The sequence below is a fragment of the Carassius gibelio genome, chromosome B19, assembly GCF_023724105.1.
Source record: "Carassius gibelio isolate Cgi1373 ecotype wild population from Czech Republic chromosome B19, carGib1.2-hapl.c, whole genome shotgun sequence".
NCBI classification, from domain to species: Eukaryota; Metazoa; Chordata; class Actinopteri; order Cypriniformes; family Cyprinidae; genus Carassius; species Carassius gibelio.
Window position 1 is genome coordinate 24,369,081 of NC_068414.1, and position 21,803 is coordinate 24,390,883.

General features: G+C 35.8%; 2 protein-coding genes across 2 annotated transcripts in view; one reads left to right on the forward strand and one right to left on the reverse strand.

The window, feature by feature from the left end:
• The window catches only part of vps28 (VPS28 subunit of ESCRT-I), a 254,667-nt gene that overhangs the window by 105,968 nt on the left and 126,896 nt on the right, over window positions 1–21,803 (forward strand). The window lies entirely within an intron of this gene.
• eif3hb (eukaryotic translation initiation factor 3, subunit H, b) overlaps window positions 1–21,803 on the reverse strand; it is a 63,002-nt gene that overhangs the window by 29,541 nt on the left and 11,658 nt on the right. The window contains 5 exon segments of the mRNA XM_052585201.1: window positions 4,436–4,751; window positions 5,106–5,199; window positions 6,389–6,488; window positions 9,524–9,559; window positions 9,562–9,687. Of these exon segments, the coding sequence (XP_052441161.1) occupies window positions 4,737–4,751; window positions 5,106–5,199; window positions 6,389–6,488; window positions 9,524–9,559; window positions 9,562–9,687 (371 nt within the window). The 3' untranslated portion in view covers window positions 4,436–4,736.

Below are 21,803 nucleotides of genomic sequence, written 5' to 3' on the forward strand. Positions count from 1 at the left end.
CACTGAAGGCTTCCTGTGGGTTTCCGTCAAAATAAAAGCTCCATCAACATTCACAAAAGTTAGTATTTTACTTTTGTTCTGTTAAATAAAATTAAAAAGACAATAATAATGATAATAATTAAAACAGCTCTATTAATACATTTATTATAACATTCACACATAGTGTTCAAATTGGGATCTGTGATATTTTCTAATGTTTTTAAAAGAATTTGCTTCTGCTCAGCAAGGCTGCATTTATTTAAATGCCTGATTCAAGACGGAGGTCTCAAAAACAGCCACAAAATATTATTTTACTAACTTATTAATTTTAAGTTAAATTGTGCTTAGTTGGTATAAAGTCTACTAAAATGTTAAAAAGTGTTCAGTGTTAAATTAGTATTTTTAAATTGTTGTTTTGTATTAGTGTACAATGTTTAAAATTAATAATTTATTCTATGTAGTGTCAATTTAATTCATTTCACATTTAATACGGGAGGCATCTCAAATATGTCAAAGTTATTTGACATATTTGACCATCTTTTTTTTTTAAGTAACACAATCGTTACTTTCACTGGTAATTGGCTACTTTTATTATGATGTAACTCACTTACTATTTGTGAGAAGTAACTAGTGATTACTTTTAGTAACTTGCCCAACACTACTTTTGCACTATAATGCTATTTGTGCCAATCAAATTATAACATCACAGGACTACTGGAATAAGAAAAGGTCATATTTGGTTTAAAATACTGTGTAGCATCTAAAATGCATCCTTTTTCTTAATTCACATACATTAATACTTAAAAAAATATATAACACTGGTTAATCTACACACGGGATGCATGGGTGTTTATGCATCTGTGTGTAAGTGCATGTGAACATCCAGTTTCAGAGAGGGAGGTAATTATGAATGTATTCTTTCAAGTCCTCAGCAGTGCAACGAAGGTTCCTCCTTTCATCTGGAAAAGCCAAATCTGGTAGGCCGAATTATGAGAGACAAATTAAAAAGATAAAATTCCCTTTCTAGTCAGCAGAGAGAGACCTTCAAACCCCTCTTGGACCTTTGACAATTCAGAAAGCAGCGGCAAAAATGAATGTTTATGTCCCAAAAAGCATCATCTCAACCATAGCTGCTCCAAAAATAATTAATAGATTAAAATGATAATTGGAAACTCAAACCACCCTCCCTTCCCCGCAGATCCTTGCAAGCTGTAAACGGTGGACGAATTTAAATTAAGAAAAAATGAGAGTGGAAAAGAAATGAAATAATAAAAGTGTGTGAAATATTGATAGCGTCTATACAATACAATAGTGTATTGTCTCATCTGCGAGATCACTGAGGGCCGACCATGACAAACAGGGGAATTGAAGAAGAAAATTGACCAGCACAATGATCTATAGGAAACGATCATTCATAAAGCGAGCCGGCTCCTCTTCAAAGCGCCCATATTAACATCTATTTCTCAATGTTGTATTTCACTCTCTTCCAAAGAGCTGTTTATATGGAGCAAAACCGAATGAAACAATCCTTACTAAAAAACACTCAAATCGAAATAAGATAAAGGCAGCCATGCAAAATTGCTTGAATCTCCTGTACTGTATCTTTCCCAAAAACTGTGAGTGGATTGTCATTTTATCGTTGAAGCTAATTTAGACTATATTTAAAGTGTCAATTATTATCCCCAAATCGAGTGCTTGTTTTAGCCACCTGACCTTATGCGCACTGATTCAACAAGTGCTGCGAGTGTGCCCTTTGTTATGACCTATGCAAAACAGACCTTATCTGTTTACACAAGAATACTCAAACCGAGCATCATTAAACCCTCAATGTCAACAGTCACAGAAAAGTGCAGGGTCTACAATTACATATAGTAAGGTTACCTAGACAGGTTCTTCACGATAACCATCTCTTTGATCAGAGGGTCAGAGGAATCTTTGCCACAACTGGGCCATAGTGTAGTCTGGGGTCTGTAGGAATTTTGATGTTCTATCATATGCTCAGCAAGGCTGCATTTATGTTATAAAAATACCGTGCTAAATATTGTTTCATATTTTTATAACAGGTAAGCCATTGCCACAGATTCTACATCACTGCCAGTTTAGCCCAGCCTACAGATTCTACATCAGTGCCAGTTTAACCCTGCCTACGGATTCTACATCACTGCCAGTTTAGCCTCGCTTAGATTCTACATCACTGCTAGTTTAGCCCCGCCTACTAATCCTACATCACTGCCTGCTTTTCCCCGCCTACAGATTCTACATCACTGCCTGTTTAGCCCTGTCTACAGATTCAACATCACTGCCAGTTTAGCCCCGCCTACAGATTCTACATCACTGCCTGTTTAGCCCCGCCTACAGATTCTACATCACTGCCAGTTTAGCCCTGCCTACTAATCCTACATTACTGCCTGCTTTGCTCCGCCTACAGATTCTACATCACAGCCTGTTTAGCCCCGCCTACAGATTCTACATCACTGCCAGTTTAGCCCCGCCTACAGATTCTACATCAGTGCCAGTTTAACCCCGCTTACAGATTCTACATCACTGCTAGTTTAGCCCTGCCTACTAATGCTACATTACTGCCTGCTTTTCCCCGTCTACAGATTCTACATCACTGCCTGTTTAGCCCCGCCTACAGATTCTACATCACTGCCTGTTTAGCCCCGCCTACAGATTCTACATCACTGCCAGTTTAGCCCCGCCTACAGATTCTACATCAGTGCCAGTTTAGCCCCGCCTACAGATTCTACATCACTGCTAGTTTAGCCCTGCCTACTAATGCTACATTACTGCCTGCTTTTCCCCGTCTACAGATTCTACATCACTGCCTGTTTAGCCCCGCCTACAGATTCTACATCACTGCCTGTTTAGCCAAGCCCGCTGATTCACAAATATACTGCAGTAGCGTAAATGTCAAGAGTGGCAAAGGCAGGTCTACGCAGAAACCAAAAGTTCCAGACCGCGTCATTAAGAACTCGGCCTTTGTTCTCTTCATTTTACTGTGGATTTCTTAAAGGGGGGGTGGAATGCTATTTCATGCATACTGAGTTTTTTTACACTGTTAAAGAGTTGGATTCCCATGCTAAACATGGACAAAGTTTCAAAAATTAAGTTGTACGTTTGAAGGAGTATTTTTTACTCCTTCCGGTTTGTCACAAGTTTCGGAAAGTTGTTTTCGAGTATGGCTCTGTGTGACGTTAGATGGAGCGGAATTTCCTTATATGGGTCCTAAGGGCACTTCTGCCGGAAAAGCGCGCTCCCGTATAGCGAGGCTGAGCACAGACATTTCACTGATCAGAGCGATTCACTGATCAGAGCGAGAGGGTCGCGAAAAGTCACAAAAGAAGTGTGTTTTTGGTTGCCAGGGCAAGACAACCCTGCACAGATTACCAAAAAAAAAAACAGCATTAAGGGACAAGTGGATGGAGTTTATATTTACAGAGCATCAACGGAGTTGTGCAAGTGTTTTTGTTTGTTCCCTGCATTTCGAAGATGCTTGTCAAGGCCCAGTTTGACGACGGATTTGCGTATCGTTTATTTCTTAAGGATGATGCAATCCCAACGACAAAGGGTCACGATTCGTGTGTTGGAACCGCAGGCGGTGAGTAAAACTACTTAAAATATCTCTGCCTCCTTGTTAGTGCGTCGGCCTCCAAAAGCCTACTGCCGCTCGTGATTCTTTAGCTCCACCCACACGTCACGCCTCCAGCCGGTCGTGTTTTTCCGGGAAAAATCGGTACAGACTATCTTTCTCTTATGAATATAATAAAACTAAAGACTTTTTGGAGTTATGAAGGATGCAGTACTACTCTATAGGTACTCAAGATTAACAGGATATAGAGTGAAAACGAGCATTTCACCCCCCCTTTAATGAACAAGGCACAATTTGATGCAGGATTTTCAAAAAGATTGAGACTAAAAGACGATCCTGAAACTTTATATGTGGACCTCAGACAACAATATAAAATAAAAAACAAAGGCAGTTCATGACCCCATTAAATTAAATCTTACTGAAACGCTGTCCTCACAAAGACAAACTGAAACCAATGTAGTACTGCAAAACATGATTTAATAGCTGTCAGCAAATGTTTTCGGATGTTATTGTTGAAGACAGAATGACCTGCAGAATTGACATTTTGGTGACAGTGGTGCTTACAAGGGATGAATTTAGAAACAGATAGTGTTTTAGTACATAATAAAAACCTTTCCTAGAAATTGGGTCTTTAAATTCATCCCCACATTTGTTCTGTCAGATCAAGGTAGGAGATGTCTAGCTTCTGTCAGAATGAGGAGTAAAGCTGCTTGTGAACTGTCATATTTGAATGTTCACTTCAAGCTCAAGAGCTAAAAGTCTGAGGACTATCTAATGAACAGTTTCACTGTTAGCAAAATCCTTTTATTTAGATAGTCTGGCATGAAAGCCATTAAAAGCAGATGTCCTTTAGGAGCAAATCACCTGGGCGGCAATGACCTCTTCATTAGTCCTCATCAGAGATAAGTTACTGCTAATGTGAGAAAGCATAATATGAAATATCTCAGCACTAGTTTAAATTAACACATGTCCTCATTCGCATTAGGAAATACTGCACTTTTATAGTAATGCATGTGTGTGTGGTCAAATCTGCTGGAAAGGTTCAAGCGCTTGTGTTTGTCTGCAGTACTGGATCTGTCCTCCAGCTCCCACAGCAGAACGTTGATGAGATGAGAGTTTCTTGATGACAATGGGCACCTCCTCGAACATGTTCTCATAACCCACGCTAGCCTTCTTCAGCCTGCGCACACAGAAAAGTGATTTTCATTGTCACTGATCCATTGATCCATTTTCAGAATCTGGAAGTGACCCCTGTCAAAGAATTGACATCACATTTTTGATAACAGCAAGCTACCACTGTGGCCTAACTAGGCACAATATGTCAAGTTTCAAGCAATATTTACAGGCCATATTAAAAGTGAAACAGCTGTGCGATTTGACATAATCATGGCCAATTTTGGAGGAGCATTGGCCCAATCAGATTTCACAGTTGGCCGGGCCACCCAGCATGACACTGAAATCAACAGACACCAATCAACAGACAAAAGGTGCTTGCTCATTATGTATAAAGAAAAAACATCACTAGTTTGCTTACTTTCACTACCTTTCTTTTGAACAGCCTTTCTACTTCCTCCCAATCAGTTTCAGACTTTATCCTCCTCATTAGGATCTGCTTGTTGTCGTGTCTCCTGCAGTGTGGGAGTGGAAGGCAATGCGTAAACAAATCACTCTAATGAAATGATTGGATGAATTCAACTCTTCTCCATTACTAATCGATCCATTAGACAAGCACTCTAGGCTGATTAGTCAACTGATTTCAAAAAGGCAGTTTCTGTTAGATGTTTTTTTGTTTTTGTTTTCCAGATCAGAATTATAAGAGAATATCTCAAGCCAAACTACAAGGGAGACTGAAGTAAACAAGGGATTGGACCATTTATCCAGAATCTCAGCCAATCCATCATTCACCAATACAAAACTGCTAGATGTTGTCTTCAACAATATATAATAACTTAACAGTTAAATAAAAAGTATTAGAAAACGGTTATACAAACGATATTTAGAAATACATTTAGGAATAATATACATATATAAATAGAAAATATAATATAAAACAAAATAATATAATATAACATAATATATCCTCATATATAATATATATTGTCAAGGCTGAATGTCATGTCACTTATATATATATATATATTGTCTTATATATACTTATATATATTGTCAGATTCATGTAATTGTAAATTGTAAATGTACTTAGACATGTATATATGTATATATATATATATATATATATATATATATATATATATATATATATATATATATATATATATATATATATATATATATATATATATATATATATATATATATATATACATACACACACACACACACACACACACATTTGATATTCTGGTCATATTGTTTTGTCTAAGCACATTTACAATTTCCAATTACATGAATCTGACAATTACTACTTTTGTATTTAGTCATTTATAACCTGCTTAATAATTATACATACCATGGTATAAGGCATTTTCACAACCAGTCTTTGTTAACAATTATATATCACTTATAAATTATTACATGCAAAATGACTGGTAGTTATTAAGATTAATGTGGTTGGGAACTGGTAAAATGTGCTTGGGGAAAAAAAATTACCAGAATATCAGCTTACGTACATAATAATTATGAACACACATAATTATCTATGTGTAATCTATCTATCTATCTATCTATATATATATATATATATATATATATATATATATATATATATATATATATATATATACACTAAGTCACTCACACACATACACACCCACACATTACTCCATCTGAATTAAATTCATTGATTGAAAGGCTTACCCATCTGCTGAGAAGTCCTTCTCTTTACAGATCTCCATGAGTTTTGGGGACAACCTGTAGGCTTTCAAGCACACAGAACCCCGGGCTGTCTTGATGGGATCTAACAGAGAAACAGAACCAAAGGCAAAACATAGATAGTCTTTCTGAAGATAGCAAACCAACCAAAGTGTTCTGACTTGCTCAACACAGGGTACTATCTATAAGCTTCAAAAACAATAAACACTGTAGCAAAACCAAAATACAAAAGGCAGTAAAGGCTGTTTTGACAACCGTATGAAAGGTCAAATTGAAGATATGAAGTTTGAAAAGATGCAGTATACGTTAATCTACCAAGGGAACAGAACTGTCAGCCAGTCAAAGTGGATTAATCTCACTGACAGAAGGCTGACATTTTGAGTGTAAAAAAAAAAATAAAATCATTAATGTTCTGTCGAAGATGGGCAAAACTTGCCAGTCAGCTCTGTCCGTTATCCATTATCCAAAGACAGGATTTATAGCACGGTTCTGTTCTGATATTAAATGCATTTAGACACCGTGGAAAGATGATCTTGAAACTCCCCAAATGACATAAAAATGGCAATCTAAAACAACTCAAGGAGATCTCAAGATCTGCTTAGACACAGGTAAGATTCAGTTAGTCTTCTCCAAGTCCCTGTTGAAATGGAGTGGACTGAATCAATAATGTATTTAAGCACCACTTCTGAATGCCTTTTGCAACAACAGTGTACACAACTTGAAATTACAAAAACAAAACACAAATACAGAAATAAACAAAGGGCATAAGGAAAATAGATCTGCACAGATTGTGACTGGTGCTGGTCACTGTGATGCTCAAAGAGGTTTTTAAGTGTTGCATTGTGGTTTCTAAAATTTTGAGTGGTTTTTAGTGTATTGCTAGGTGGTTTCTAGGGTGCCACCACACACCAAAATCTCTGACTTGTGTAATGTATTATAGAATGATAATGAGAATATAGCACTGTAATATAATCCGTAAAGAATTATTTGGATTGATATAAAATTTCGGACACAACTTTGTATAGAAATATACTACAAATACTAGAAACTGAATGCCATAAAATGACATGATGCGGCAGAAAAAAATTCACTAGTGGCCTCAACTCCACTATATGTCCTTATATATATATATATATATATATATATATATATATATATATATATATATATATATATATATATATATATATATATATATATATATAAAACACCTAGTACCTGAGAGCCAGGAGTACATATGAGACCATTTCTATCAAGTCTCACAGTTTGTGGACCCATTGGCCCTCTGAATGCTTTCATTGTTCATGTGGAGAGTGTGCTTGGTGCAGGGTGGGGTTTCTGGCAGCTGCTAGGTGTCTGATATATTTTTAGTGAGGAGCGCCTGCTTGCCACCACAAGGAGGAGACTGAACAAACACTCTGATAGGGATCCACATCTGGCCTGAGGGGGACGTCTGAGGAAAGTTACAGACAGCGTGGACCACGGGACTGAGAAACGGACAGGGGGCGTGAATGAAGGAGGGGAGCGAGGAACAGTCAAAGTTTTATGTTTACGTTTTCATCCAAATCCGCACTGGAATCAGAGTGTGTTTACGCCGCTGCTGTCCCAGTTAGGTGGGCGAGTGGAGGAGTACAACCTTTGTTTGTGTGTGTTCAGGGAAACAGATCTGGCTGCTGTTAATGCAGCTTGTCTGACGATTCCTCCGCCCTCGTGCCGCCATCGGCCCATCAACATCTGGGATGGGTGGTGTCTGCGCCGGTGGATAAGGGGGTGTCCGGGTCCTGAATCCACTCCTGAAGGTACACATCAGCTCTGCGATAGCAGGCTAAATAAACAGAGGGGAGGAAACCCTGTCTAGACGAGGCTGCTGCCGGGCCCGCTACGCACACCAGCCTCCTGTTTACACAAGGGGGGAATGCTGTCCACAGCCAAGAAACGATGGGGAAGAGAGAGGCGGAGAGAGAGAGAGAAGGGAAAGTGATAGAGCAAAGCAGTGGGTGAGGGGTGTGTGTGTGTGTGTGTGTGTGTGCGCGCAAGCATGTACAACAGAAATAGAGATAGGGAAGTCCAGAGGAAAAAAAAGCAAAGAGCAAGGTGATACCAGAAAGGACAGCTACATACCTGAGACACAATGTTTATACTGTATATGCACATCCTTTTCCCATTATTCGAATAATCCAAAAGATTTACTGGAAATACTGGTAAAGTTCTTAACCTTTTTAGTCATTTCGGAAATTGGACAGTGAATATAAGTTTATTCATGTCCACCTTAACACGAAAGCATGTGATGAATTGCAAAATGTTGGTCATTGTCTTCTTAGAAATGTAGACCATGATATTTTTTGAATGTCTGTAAAATGTGACCCTGGACCACAAAATTTATTGAGATTTACACATTCATCATCTGAAAGCTGAATATTAAGCATTCAATTGATGTATGGTTTGTTGGGATAGGACAATGTTTTTATATATTTAGGTTTTATATATTTTTATATATTATATATATTTTATATATTATATATAAAGTTCTTATATATTTACGATAGGAAATGTAAAAAATAAATACTTTATTCAATATCCTAATGATCTGTGGGATAAAAGAAAAAACGCTAAAAGTTTTGTCTTTTGCTACAAATATACCAGTGCTATTTAAGACAGGTTTTGTGGTCCAGGATCACAAACGTTAGTAGAAAACAAAATGAGTCTCAATCAATAAACATGTCTTGTTATTGCAAAAGTTGAAAACAGTTGAGCTGCTTAGTATTTTTGTGGAAATTGTGATACATTTTCAAGATTGTTTCGTCAATAAAAAGTTTAAAAGAACAGCATTTATTTAAAAAAAAAAAAAAATCTGCTGATATTGAAATAATAAATTTCTATGCACATTTATGCATTTTTAGTTGACAAACTGGGAAAACGAAAATGTGTTTGCTGTGGATAATAAAACAATTTCATTGGGAAAAAAGTAATGAAATTGTTCTGTTCTAGGAGCTTTTTAAATAGCGGAAATAAATCGTCAAAAATTAAATTTAAAATTAAAAATTATTTCCAAAAAGGATATGGACAAACATTTAATATGCACATTCTGCCTTACAGAGACAAAGTTTGAGCGTAACCTACCATATATAAGCAAAACTGACTCTTCGATGGCGTGTAGCTGAACTGAGAGACCAGAAGGGCCCGGCTGACAAAAGAACCATAGAAAGTTGACTGACACCAACCCACATGAAGATGATCAATGTTTACATGGCACAAACTTCTCATCATCTCCATCTGATACTGAACTACAAGAGAAAAGAGAGATAAATGGCATCAGGATGAGGGAGAAGGCATGATGTTATTTCTCAATTGCACATTTTGCTTGACGATTATTGTCTCTCTCATTATGTGTTGCTCTGAGCAGCTCTTCACCTGAACAATAATAGGTCACAGTCACAACAAACAACAAGGACATGCAAAGTGCATTGAGAGGGAAAATATTATACAGATAAAATCATGCCCGCTTTGTTTAATTGTCAGTTAAAAAGCTGTTAAGGGTAATAATTCGCCTGCCCTGGAACCTGGGGACCAATATTCAACAAATATATATATATATATATATATATATATATATATATACATATATATATATATATATATATATATATATATATATATATATATATATACATATATATATATATATATATATATATATATATATATATATATATACATATATATATATATATATATACATATATATATATATATATATATATATATATATATATATATATATATATATATATATATATATATTCTATCATTATTATTTTAGAAAATCATTTCAGAAAATTAAGTTAAGTATTTTTAACATTAGGTTTATTTCATCTTGATTTACATCCTGTGGTCACTGAACACTTCAGCAATATGAAAAGACAGCATCAATATCCTGTTAAACAAAACTTTAAAACCTATATTCACAATTTAGCACAATAGCATCTGGATGCCTTAATATTCAGAAGGATTTTAGGATAAAGTTACGATAACTGAGGAAAACCAAAGGAAGATCAAGGTAATCTTATTTGAATCCACAAATGATTAAATAGCAGTCTGTTCATGCTCAGTGTATAAATCGTCTGTGCTCCGCTGTCATGTAAAAACACATCTTTTTCTTTTCTAGCATATGCACCATGAGCTTTTGAGCAAAGACCCTCTCTGACAGAACTCAGACAACCTCGATGGGGGTTTTAATGCTTAAATGAAATGGATTCGAAGTCTTGGACATTCAAGTGCTCTGTTAGCAGTCCAGTCTCACTGTAAGTATAGCCAGTGATGCACTGTTTAATACTGTAGCATAGTGAATTGATATTAAACATTACATTTCTGTCTGGAAGAAAGAGTTATGCTCTGTAATTAAACTCAACAGCTTGTATGTGACCGAATGATCAACAAAGTGAGTGTAAAAAAACGCAAAGAAGATACACAATAGGTCAATGTTACTAAAAAGAATATTTTGACAAGCTGATAATAAATTGGCCGAGCCCAAGAGTCTTAAAATTCTCTTGCAAAGGGCATGTTGTAGAGGGCTAAGAAAACTCATATTTGTCCATCCCTAGTGTACAGTAAGATCACAGAAATATCTGTGCAAGTACACAAACTTTCAGGACAGACATGCACTTACGGAGCACTGGGCTTCCTGTCAACCCTGGAAACTTCGACCCAAACACGGCCAGATTTGGTACTACAGACAGCGATAAATGTACGAACACAGACACATTAACTCCTCGGCTTAGCTGGACAACAATTTCCACTCTCGTGTGCCAAGCCAGAATCCTGATGTCCCGAAAATACCTCCTCTGACAATTCAAAGGCCATTCAGTTTTATCCCGAATGCAAAAGGGAGATAGCAGGATTATTAACAGAGGAAAGACGTTGAGAATGAACATAACAAGGGTCTTCATTTTATTAAAACAGCCAGTGTGTCTCATAAGGTACATTAAATAAGAAGTGGTCCACTCTCATGAGAAAACATCTGCGATATGAAGACTAGCCGTAGGATGGAAGGCAACAGTAACTCAAAAAATTAAAACTAATCAAATGGTTGATCCTTTGGGGGGGGGGGGGGGGCTCTCTAAAAGGAAATGTGTGTGAAAAGAGGGTTGGAGGGGATGAAAACAAATGAGTCTTTTAGAGTGGATGCAAAACGGACTTCAAAAGCAGTGAAAATTGTGTGCATTCCAGTACACGGGACAGTTTTTAAACCACAAACCAGAATTTGCAAGGACAAATGAGTTGCATGAGAATAAAGAAGAAGAAAAAAAAAACAGAAAAGATGTAAAAAGAAAAAGAGAGACAAAACGAACAAACCCAAACCCCCTAAAACACATGAAACAACAAAACAAAAAACAAGATAATGAGAGTCTTGCTGATGGGATCCTGTAATTAGATGGATTTTCATACAGAAAAAAAACACCACCCTAAAAAAAAAAAGCCAAGGCCAAACCCAACAGATTTTTTGCATGGAAGATTTGTTTTTTTTTTTTTTCACGATCTGAGACCTCGTATTAACTTTTTGACTTCTTCTGTGGACACTTCAAATGTTGTGGGTTACAAACAGAAAAAAAGGAGGACTAAAAATGGCAGAACTGTACAGCAATGTTGGCGGCTCGATTTCAAAATGCTAATGTTAAGGTAGAACCAAAAAAAGAAATGATCAAAGACGTCAAATTAAAAGGAACAGCATCATCACTCTTTATCACCTCAAGGTCAAAGTAGTAAGGCAGAGTGTATTTTGGGTTGTGTAAATATAATAGCCACTGCTTTTGTCTGTACTTGAATCATGCGGCTTGTTACAGAAAAATGTGCTATATTCCAAGCAAACTGGACTAACAATTTTCACCTAGCAAACCATAAAACTATGAATATGATATTCTAGACAAGTGCCGGTATTCGGTAATGCGATATATCACGATAATGAATATGCACAATATTGTCATCGTGGGCACTTCAAAATACAAATAATAATAAATTATTACAAATTATTCTGAATTTTGAGTGCATTTTAAGAATATTTTTCACATCAACTGGTTAAATGCACAAGTGCACTTTCACTCTCTGACAACAGATGGCGCTGAACAGCACAAATGCAGCTGTTACCCTGGAAACCCCATAAACAAATGCTACTTTGTTTCTGAAACATATTTAAATTGCTTTTAAAAAGCCATTCAGATATGTGTATTCGCTATGGTGTTCATCACAGCGCCAAACAGGCTACTTAAATATTTAGACTTAACTCCTTCCCCGCCATTGACGAGTTATCTAGTCTTTTAGAAGACAACGTTTCCCCGCCAAAGACAAGTTTTTAATTACACATCTTCTGAACAATTACAAAACCTCCTGAACAAAAACACAGGACCCACTTTATATTAAGTGGCCTTAACTACTATGTAATTACATTTTAATTAATAATTTAGTACAATGTAATAAGTACAATGTACTTATTGTGTACATACATGTTTTTACATTGTACTTATATTTTAAAAAAAAACGACATGTAATTACATCTGTATTTAATTTCTGTAATTACATTTATAATTACACTATTGAACCATACTTTACACCTTAACCCACCCTTAAACTTACCCATACCTCCAAACCTCTCCCTAACCTTACCCCTATCCCACCTCAATAGCAGCAAAAGTGTTTTACAATACAATGTATAAGTACATTGTACATATTGCACATAGTAGTTAAGGCCACCTAATATAAAGTGGGACCAAAACACACATGAACAGGACGGAGAAACGAGCAATCTCTTATGTAAACAGATGCATATTAAAAATTATGCAATCATCAGCGATAGACAGCATATAAATGAAAACCGCATGATGTTACGGAGTAAAATGTTGATCCAGGAAGTGGTAATGTTATGTTTGTGCAAGCTTTGGTGCTATTGATAAACGTGATTTACTGGATTAATGCTTTGATAATACTAATGAATATTATACAGATGTAGTTTTTTTATAAAAAATTAATTTTCTCACCTTTTTGCTCAAAACTATAACTTTTTATGAAACCTACCTATATTTAAGTGTAAAAAAAAAAAAGAATGCTATAAGCATTGACCGATAAAACTTTTTTTTTGTTGGTTTTTTTAAAAGTAAAACTTTAAACATTTAAATATTAATACAGCAAAATATACTGGAAGCCATAACTTTTTAGTGAAAATCATCAAAATCGCTGACTGTGGTTGGCAACTTTTTACAAAAAAAAAAGTTTAATCTGGACTACAACATGCCCTAATTATTGTTTGATTCTTCATTGTTTGGTCACATATACATATATATATATATATATATATATATATATATATATATATATATATATATATATATATATATATATATATATATATATATACACACACACACACACACACACACACACATACATACACACACACACACACACATATTAGGGCTTCATTAGTTTACATTAGTTAATTCATTAGTAAACAAACTCCCAAACATTTTAATCTAAACATTCATTAATCTTAGGTAATTCCAATATTTAACAACACAATGTTAAAATCAAAATTTGCAACCGTGTTATTTAATGAAGTTGTATCTTTTTTTAACAATGACTAATAACTTCTGTAACAAATGTATCTATGGCTCATTGTTAATGTTTATGCAATAACTAAGGTTAACTCATGAGACTTTATTGTAAAGTACCACCTATTGGTCTTTATAACTCCTTTGCACTTTAATCTTTGTAAAATACATTCAATCATTTTTTTCTGTATTGCTTTATTTTATTTAAATGTTCAGTTATTTTTATTTAACCTGTCATACTGTATTATGACAACACAAACAACCACTCAACATGTTAGCAACATGATAAAAGCCACTCAAAACATGTTAGTAATCCAAAAGAAACGCCTTGTTAACCATATTATGGTGGTGATTCACTTATATACATAAAAGTTGTATTTTTGTTTATATGTTTTGTATCCAAATTAGCTAAAAGGAAACCAAAAAGTACTTTCCATCCCAGAATCTTACTTTTACAGGAACAGTCTCATATCATTTACAACTATATAGTCATCTTAAAGTAACCTTAACACAACCTCAAACTAAATTTAATTCTAATACTAATGACTCAACATGACAGCTCACCATGTGAATTTCTCTCAATCCTTCAGTGCCATGCAGAGGACGGGCGTAAAGGCGTATATATATATATATATATATATATATATATTAAAACCAGGCCTGTGTTGTGCTAATCAGCTCAGTGAGACACTGGGGCCACTGGTTTATGGAAAGGTTCAGCTCACATAGGCCCCATCCCAAATGGCACCAGAGTCTACACTTTGTAAAATGGCCTACTGGGTAATAGTCCGCTGTGAAGACCACATCAATGCAAAAGGGCACATTGTGCCATTCGTGAGCACCTTAAAATGTCAAACGGGACGCCCCATGGCCGCAAATCCACATCAAGTGCGGCATTTGGGACAGGGAGCACAATAATTCTGGGATAGGCTTGAATGTATTTTATTTTAGATACTGATGAAAAGTATCATTATGTCTGAGAAGCTATTCATTTTCTTATAAAATAGGACATTTTAAATAATAATTAGTGATAGAAATTCAGTGGTAAACAAATGCATAGTAATTATAAATATAACATTTACTGGATGGATGATGTGTTAAAAATATGCAAAATAACCCCTTTTTCTTAATAAAATAGAACATTTGTAATGATAATTGGCGATAAATATTCAAAGCTTATCAACAAATGAATAATTTTCACTGAAAGATTTACTGGCTGAATAAAATGTTCAGAATATGCAAAACAACCGGTTTTTCGTCTATAAAATAGAACATTTTGAAAGATAACTGGTGATAATTATTCACTGATTATCAACAAATGAACAATGATGATTATTTAAACATTTATTGGCTGAATAAAATGTGCAAAATGAACCTGCAGAACTAGTGTTTTTTTTCCTTCTTTTTTATACAGATGTGTCGCTTTATCGTGTCCTGGATAAATGAGGACAGGATCACAGGTGACACATGTCATCTGCAGGCAAGTTCTCCACACGCTGAAACCTGGGACAGATGCTACAGCCCAGCACCTGGAGTACTAATGAGAGGAGCCATCTCACTCTTGTTCCCTCTACACTCCCGTCTCGATCTCTTGGTCCTTTTCTTCATTTCTTTTACATGGCTCCTGTCTCACAGACTTGTTAGATAAATTCAGACAGTGACAGCTTGTCAGGTCTCTGCAACAGGGTAGGATAGCCCAGAAAAATGTGTGAAGATCTACTTCCCCGAAAGGCATGCAAATTCAAGATCTCAGCACACTTAATGCGGTAGGTCACCCAAAATGAAAATTCAAGAAATACCAGTATTATTTTCATATTACCGGCAGCTAATAAATAGCCCATGCACAGTAAAATTCTATACTTTGTCTAAATAAATAAAAAATGAAAATACATATAAAATACTACAAAAATTTGAGATTGGTAAGGCTTTAAACATGTAGTTTTTAGTCTCACAAAAGCTGCATTTATTTAATCAAAAATACAGTAAAAACATGCTTATTTGGTGCTTTAATTTTTGTATTTGTTAAATATATATGTGTGTGTGTGTGTGTGTGTTAAAAACATTTTTCTGCTTAAGATTTATGTAAAAACCATCATATATATTTTTTGTAATTCTTTGATTAATAGAAAGTTCAAAAGAAAATAAATTATTTTACAATGAATTTTAACATAAAACTTAGACTATAATGTCATGTATTAATCGATTTATTTCTTGCTTGGTGAAGTAACGTATTTATTATATATATTTTAAGTATTTCTCTTAACAAATAAACTGATTATTATTTTGGGATAAGCTTAAGATTACATTTACAGTGTTACTAAATTTGCAGTTTTTAAAAATAACTAAACATTAGAAGACAGCAAAGCTTAATGCAAAAACACAGCAATAAATTAAAAAACATCTTAATAACCAGTACGTTGTCAATAAATTGTTCATCTGTAGAAAATCCTGCCATCATTTACATCCTCTCTTATCGTTTAAAACTTGTAGAACTTGCTTTTTTCTGTAGAACACACAAAAAAATTGTGATTTAAAAAAAAAGGATATTTCAAGCTCAAAAAATCCTTATTTCTGTATCCAATGCTGACTTTTTTTTCATAGAGGAATATATATATATGAGCTATTTAAAAATGAACATCATAAATCAGGTTCCTGTTAGTTCCTGTTAGGATGTCACAAACTCATTAGAATTAACAGGCATGGGTTTCTGATTCTATACTACAAGCTTTAGCCTATATTGACTTCAAAACGGCTTCTCCAGCAATAAATATATCCCCAGAGCTCAAAAAACTTTGACCTTTGGTTTTCTTCACGCACTTCTCCTGTCTCTTAAGCCTGCAATTCCACAGCTAACGTCACACGAGCCGTTATGCATTTACGGTCTACTGTGTTCTTCTACGTTCGTCCTTTGATAAGAACTCTCAGCAGCAGAAATAGCAGACCTGTCAAAGCTGAAGTCATACTTGCACTTAGTACCGATCTAAACAAGGATGTGAAGCATTAAAGACACTGTTCATGCTTTTCAAAAAAAAAAAAAAAAAAAAAAAACAAGCACAAGCGGTACATAGAAAGCTGGCGTTTAGCTAAAGAGCTATAGCGCCATCTAGCGTAAGCACTTTTTCTGGTCATGTCCTAAATAAACCAGAACCTCTACTTGTAAATCTGTATGATGTGCAGGCAATCACCGACACACACATGTAAACACACAAACAAGCAAGTAATAAGCAGGGCAAATAAAACAAACAAGCCTGCTACTGGTTTCCATAATTCATAAAATACAGCATCAATTCTTAATCAAACAGGAGACATTCCTGGCTGTTTGGCGAAGGTCTTAAGCTTGACACGGCCCGTACATGTCTCTCAACAAAGACACAGTGTCAATACATCCCAACGCTTAATAACATCACATCCCAAGGCCTTTCTCTCTGCTAGGCAAGCTGAACTAAGCTGTTGTAACCCCTTCAGCTATCTGACCGCCTCGGTGCCCGCTACGCCCCTCAGGAAGCTCTCTCTCCGTTACTCCATGGTCCCTGCCTCCTAATTACACCAGAGAAATCATCTACACCAATCTGTCAATCATATTTCCGCTGAGCAGCAAGGCATTGCTTCTGCCCTGAAGAGATGGAGAAGGAAAGAGAGCTAAAGAAGATCGACATCTCCCTGGTGGGCTCTGTAAGCTCGACTGGAAGAGGTGCGTGTCTGCTGTCTGTGTGTTCTTACATCCCCTTTACTGCTGTTCTTTGATCTAGTTATATTTATTATTTTGATTCAACATCATAGTCATAAATCAAAGGGTGTGAGCACTGTGATGGAAAGAACAACAAAGAGATGCATCAGTCAAACAAGATGTGCAGAAACGCTGCAGATATACATGTGACAGCTATTGCTTAAAACCAGAGAAGCTAGAAGGTTGAAGGTCACCATATATCAAAGCTTCTTGGGTCAATGAGATTGTTCATTTTATTTTATCCATTCGTTTATTCAAACTACAATTCATAGGCTACCGATCCAAAGTTTGCAGTCATATGATTTTAGTATTTTTGTAAGAAAGTCTCATATGCTCATATACAAGAATGAATTTAAATGATCAAAAAGAGTTTCTGTTTGAATACATTTTAAAATGTAATTATTTCTGTGCTGACAGTGCAGAATTTTTTAGCAGCCATTATTTCAGTGTCACACAATCCTTCAGTAATTCTAATGTGTTAATTTGCATAATGTTAAAAACAATTGTGCTGTTTAAAATGCTGTTTCAAGATTTTTCGATGAACAAAGTATGAAAGAAACATTTATTCCTGAAATACAAATATTTTGTAATATTATAAATGCTTTTACTGTGACTTTGAAAGAATGAATACATCTCTTCTAATAAAGAGCATGTATTCATTTTTATTTATTTCGATTTTTTTTTCCCTGGTGAGCAAATGACCAACATGAAGAAATATGCACAAAAAATATGAATAAAACAGCAGGTGATATCATAGAGCACCGCTCACACCTTTATGTCCGTATCAAGGTCATTAAATTGCTAAATATAAAAAAACTAAATTACCTATTCTTGAAAAGAAAAGTTTAGATCAGGCTGTGAAATGTCATGTGGCGTCTTCTCATATGAATGAATTCATGACATCAGTTAAAAATATACATCTATATATTTTTTTTACCTTGAAAAAAGGAGCTATTTAAACTGTTTTGAAAATCTCATAAAAGTTTTCCGAAACCAATACGAATGCAAAGAGTATATTCCTAAGAAGATGCCAGCAGGGGAAAAAAAGACAGAACAACTAAAATGGGAACATGAGGGATCCAGGCTTTAAGGGAGATGTATGAAGGATGTCTGATTCCCTGATGTTAAAGAGATAACCTGGTTCTGATGTCTTGCCGAGCATGACCAAAGCGAACCTCAGCGAGAAGCTCATATCCATCACTTAGTTGCCGCTTTCTGTCAGGCGCCGAGAAAGACGCCCTATTTTATGACACAAGGGGTCCCACAAAAATAAAACCATGAATCACACACAGCACACAGTGTTCTGATGCTAGTGAACGGCCTGTGGTGAGGAAGGCAGGGAGGGGCCCCTGTGGCGATAAGCCCGTTTCTTTGGAGAACTCTGCACCCCTCAAGTCAGCCAACTCGCGTTGAGTACAGCCAATGAGACAAGACCAACAAAGTCAGTAAGTACCCTTGGAGAACACAAACTAGGGTTGGGTGGACGCAAGTGTGCCCCAGAAACAGGGTGTGTTATTGCCAGGAATCACTAGAATGTTCCCAGAACAAGGAATAAGCTATTAAAGCCTTGAATAAAGTCTTGGACAGCCCATGAACTACAAAAAAAAAAAAGAAAACTCTATTCCCAAAACTAGTTGTGGATAAGATTTATTTGATGTAAGATTCATAAAAAAAACTTTGTGAGGGACTGGAGTAGTCAATCTGAAAGTACCATGCAAAGTTCAAAGGTCTGCGGTCTTGGTCTGGATCTGGTCTTTCAGACTTTGACTTTCATCAGGATTCTGGTCTTGAAACATCTAGTTAGACAACAATGCAAGTTACTGCACACCATGTCTAATTCTCCACATACAGACCATAATACATTAAGCCCTAGATCCACAAACCAACCCAAAAATGGACTTGTGTTTGTACACTCCGTCTGCTGAAGCATCTGCTCTGGCAGCCTCAACTCTGCAATGTCTTGACAGAATCACAGTCCTGTAAATTCCCGTTTTCCGCAAACGATCCCCTGGCAGAATAGCATAAGGCCCATTTCTACTGCTACTACCAAAGCAGCTTGAGTTACTGTGATCAAATGCTTATACATTATTAAAACTGTGTATATTTCTTGAAATTTTAGGATCTTGAGCTCTCATCTTTCTTCACTGATATGAGTATGTTGGTTAGTAGCTCATTATTAAGTCAGAATATGAGATTTTAACAAAGAGCTAGCATTTACAAGCTATTTCTGCTAATGCTAATTAGCTCCTTCAACAGTGTGTGTTCAGATTCAGGAGCGAAGCCACATGAAACACTAGCTGTGTTTACATGGACCCTTCTAATCTGATCGTAATAGGACTAGAAGCACAATCAGAATAAAAATGTCACATGAACACGTAAATCGGATTGAATTGGCTCGATGCAACAAAAATTCCGATCAGATTGTAAGGGGTGGTTTATCCCTTTTGTAATGCGAGCGAGAGGACATGTAAACTGTAAACTGAAACTGGAAAGTACTGTGCATGCACAGTCATGTAGAAATTGCGTAATGACGTATGACGCGTGGAACGAGGTGTTCTTCCTGATGAATAAAGTGTCAAAAATAAGTGTCCTGTCATTATAAAGTGGAACACGACCACATCCCACCTGTCCTCGTTTAAGACTCTCATCAACAGATGACTAGTTTTGAGCCCGGGAAGAGGCATTTTTACTACTTTTTTTTTTGCTAAAGTAAAATTAAGCAGCACAACAGTCCACGTGCTTGTCGTCGCCTAATTAAGACCTGAAGTAGATAAATATAAAGTGTGCTTTTTAAAACTGCAGCGGGAAACTCACTATATTCATTCAGTGCATGCATGTCGAAAGAGTAAATCCGATCAGAAGCTTGTGACATGTAAACGCACACATCAACCCGATCACTTTATTTACCGTTCATGTATACACTACGTTCGGATTCGTCAATCAGAATGAATTCATTCCGATGGAAGCAAAAAGTTTCCATGTAAACGTAGCTAGCTACTAATGACCTACGCACACTTCATAGATTTAGACTACAGAAACTGAAACACATCTACAATATAATTTATTTGTTTCCAATAACCAGTACTGGCTGTGGTAGGTCCAAAAACAAAGGGATTATCAATATCGTGATATCACAATAGCAAAGCTGTCTCGATATTTTTATGGTCACATAACGATATAAAACAATTGGTATTCCGGGCCAAAAGTATAGTTTTCTTTTTTTGGCAACACGGGTATTAAATTGTTTCTTTAGAACAAATCAGGCTAAAACTTATGAATGCTTCAGCTTCCTCCATCTTATGTCCATGCACATTATAGCTGAAAAACCATGATTACTTGAAAAAATGATTGGCTCATTTAAAGGAAAGGCAGGACTCTATATCTTACATCTTTATTGACTCAAGCATCGTAATTTCTTGTTCATTTTCCAGCAAATGAAACCTTACCCTTGGTTGAGCATAACCTGCATTAAGGAGCTCTCTAAACTGATGAGAAAAGCATTTCAGCTTGTTGTATTTTCTTTCACCCCAATTTCTCAAAATCAAACGGGTTTACCTTTGAAAAAAGCCCTTGAACCATCAACGTCGGCTGTCAAGTGGTGAATGCATGGGCATTAACTGTAAGGCCAGCTGTCACATGGAAGTCATTTCATCCAATGATGCTTATCATGATCATATAACGACCAAGAAGCATAAGGCTGTTTTAAAAGAGCAGCTGCACCATATGTCACAAACATGGTTTGATCATGATGTTGCCATATTCAAAATGATGATGACCTCATATGCACATGCAAAATGTCAATAATGTAATTAACACCTTGTATGGTTTCCTCAATCACCACATCTATAATTATTGTTTAAGTGGCACATTTCTAGTTACATGTGACACGCTCTAGCATAGCATAAAATTGCAATAAGCCATCTGAAAGCAAGAAAAAGAAAAACTTATTTTTGGGTTTGGTATTTTTAAAATCACACAACCTTTTCAAGATGACAATTTTATCATGCAATTTAAACATTAAATGACATCAGTGGTTGTGAAGTTATGAGAATACTTTAAAAATATTTTGGTTTTC